The 2,636-nt window shown below is 55.1% G+C and overlaps 1 protein-coding gene across 5 annotated transcripts in view; it reads right to left on the reverse strand.

Annotated features, from left to right (window-relative positions):
* Window positions 1-196: 196 nt before the first annotated feature.
* Window positions 197-2,636, reverse strand: part of SLC13A4 (solute carrier family 13 member 4) — a 45,820-nt gene continuing 43,380 nt past the window's right edge. For 4 of the 5 annotated variants that reach the window (XM_039243375.1, XM_039243365.1, XM_039243388.1 and 1 more), the window contains one exon: window positions 197-1,616. In XM_039243375.1, coding sequence (XP_039099306.1) covers window positions 1,479-1,616 — 138 coding nt within the window. In that variant the 3' untranslated portion in view covers window positions 197-1,478. The remainder of the gene's footprint in view (window positions 1,617-2,636) is intronic. The other variant, XR_005530382.1, reaches the window with a different exon arrangement.

Here is a 2,636-nt window from a genome sequence, read left to right on the forward strand (position 1 = left end):
AAGAAAGCCAGTCAGACACTGCTAATAGTACTGTGGTCTTAATGATAGTTTTGGCCTTTTTATTTTTTTAATGGTTTTTAATGTTTATTTTCAGGAGAGACAGATACCAAGCAGGGTAGGCCAGAGAGAGAGGGAGACACAGAATCTGAAGCAGGCTCCAGGCTCTGAGCTGTCAGCACAGAGCCCAACATGGGGCTCGAACTCACAAACTGCGAGATCGTGGCCTGAGCCGAAGTTGGACACTTAACCGACTGAGCCACTCAGGTGCCCCGGTTTTGGCCTTTTTAGTAAGACAGGTATGGAAGTTTTTTCTCCCTGCCAGCTCAACCAGTGCAGTGGCTTTGATGATTAGTGGGAAGCAAAGAGAGAGAGAGGTTCCCCCCACTCTCCTAAAGTAGAGAATTCCTATGAAACTTTTCGTAAGCCAGAATGACATAAAGCGAAGAAGTAATTATCATTCATTTATATGGAAAGACATTGGAGTGTTTCCAGACCTCCACCATAACTTAGGCTTTTCTGATACCTTAGGACACATCTTGCTGACGGGCACACACAGTAAATGGGCACACAGCACAGATGCAGCCCTCAGCTCTGGCAGTTTCCTGGGAGGCACCACTCCAATTGCTCAGGTTGTGCACTGCCCCTCGAAGGGCTCGCCGCAACACCACTGCTGAACACTAATTGCACTCTTCTCAGAAACCTGAAAATCCTCTTCAGATTTCCTCCGGTTAGCAAAAACAGGTACCCATATAGGTCTTTTGTAGAAGCAAAGTGGCGTCACCAGAACTTTTGAAAAGCCAGGGATATCTGTACTAATGTCAATGTGTCTTCTTCCTCTACTTCCTTTTCCTTTGACAAAGGGAACAGTACAAGCCTCTTTCTAGAGGGGAACACTGTTTCTTTATGGGACTTTGGTGCCAAGGGTAAAGAGAAGCCACTGAAGAGAGATGCTTAGAAGGGAATCCAAGTTGTGATAAAAGAGTACTGATTGCCAGCGAGAGGACTTGCCAAGATTGCCTTTTTGTGGTGAGAATTTAGGATAGAAACGCTGAGGAGAAAGTTCTGGGGGAAGATTTTCCTCCAAAAGAGGAGATGCGACTACACAGGTAGGATGGTTTTGGATTTCCCCTTCAACTCCTAAAGACGGGTTAAGATATTACAAATAACGTCAAAGCCAGTGAGGCTAGTTTGTGAGGCTCAGCCTCTGCTCTCAGAAAGGCCTGGAGACCCCGAGATACAGGAAAGGAGAACTCTCCCAGGTTTTGCTGGACTACGGTGCTAAGGAAGGAGGGCGGAGAAGAAGGCACTAACATCCAAGCATGCGTTCCGGCTGCCGGAGGCTTCCTGCTGTCACCTGAGGTGGCGGGTGCTGGAATCTTCCGGGGAGGTCTGTGTGCCCCTGGCGGCTTTCTCGGCCTGTTGGTCAGATTCTGGTAGGTGCTGGTGGCTCCTCGGGCTGGGCCGTCTGCCCGCTTGTGTTAGGCCTGATCCGTGATGTTACTGACCTCAGCCCAGGCTGGAAAAGTGTCCAAGTGGAAGAGGCTAACTCCCCATGTGTTGATGGCCACCATCACGATCACCAGGCCAATGACATTGACCCCCAGGCCAGCTTTCACCTGTAGGACACAGACCAAGCCCACCCGAGTCACTGAGCAGGCAACGGCACCGACCCCAGGTCCTCCGCGCCCCCACCCAAGCCGTGGCCCTAGCGTGTTGCAGTCGCCGCCTGGGATCTGCAGTGTCGCCTGGGAGGGTGTCTTGGGGCTGTGGAAGGCGGGTGCAGGCCGTTAGCACCGTCTCTGCTTGGGGCCGCCTGGGTGGCTCAGTCGGTTAAGCTTCCGACTTTGGCCCAGGTCATGATCTCATGGTTCGTGGGTTCGAGCCCTGTGTCGGGCTCTGTGCTGACTGCCAGCTCAGAGCCTGGATCCTGTTTCAGATTCTGTGTCTCCCTCTCTCTCTGACCCTCCCCTGCTCACGCTGTCTCTCTCTGTCTCTGTCTCTCTCTCTCACAGAAATAAATAAAAAGATAAAAAAAAAAAAAAAAGAACCGTCTCCGCATGTAGCGCCCTCACCCCCAGGCGGAGGCCCCGCAGGGGTGTGCTTGGACCACCAGGTCGCGTGTGCTAAGACCACAGCAAGCAGGGGCCCCACTACAGGGCGGGGACGTGCATGAAGGCAGCAGCTGCTCGGAGCCTTTGGCGAGCTCACACTAGGGGGCCCGGCAGCGGAGGCCCGACTCCACACAGCCTTCGCCACCGTTAACTGTTCTGGAAGGAACAGCTTCCGGAAGGCAGTGTGTGCGGGGTTCACCTGGAGAACCGGGCCGGCCGCCTCTGCTCCGCCTTCACGGGAAGGTGACACGGCCATGCTAGCGTTGCTTCTTTCCGCCGAGGGGCTGTCGCCTCCGCGCCTCCGCCCTCCCTCCCCTTTCCGCCACGGAACTGACCCTCGCAGGCCGGGGGGGGCGTGACGCGGAACTGACCCTCCAGGCTGAGGGGGGCGTGAGGCAGAACTGACCCTCCAGGCTGAGGGGGTGTGAGGCGGAACTGACCCTTGCAGGCTGAGGGGGGTGGGGGGGCGTGAGGCAGAACTGACCCTCGCAGGCTGAGGGGGGACTGACCCTCGCAGGCCGGGGG

Source organism: Hyaena hyaena, unplaced genomic scaffold (assembly GCF_003009895.1).
Source record: "Hyaena hyaena isolate Hyena2069 unplaced genomic scaffold, ASM300989v1 scaffold_8, whole genome shotgun sequence".
In the NCBI taxonomy this organism is placed as follows: domain Eukaryota; kingdom Metazoa; phylum Chordata; class Mammalia; order Carnivora; family Hyaenidae; genus Hyaena; species Hyaena hyaena.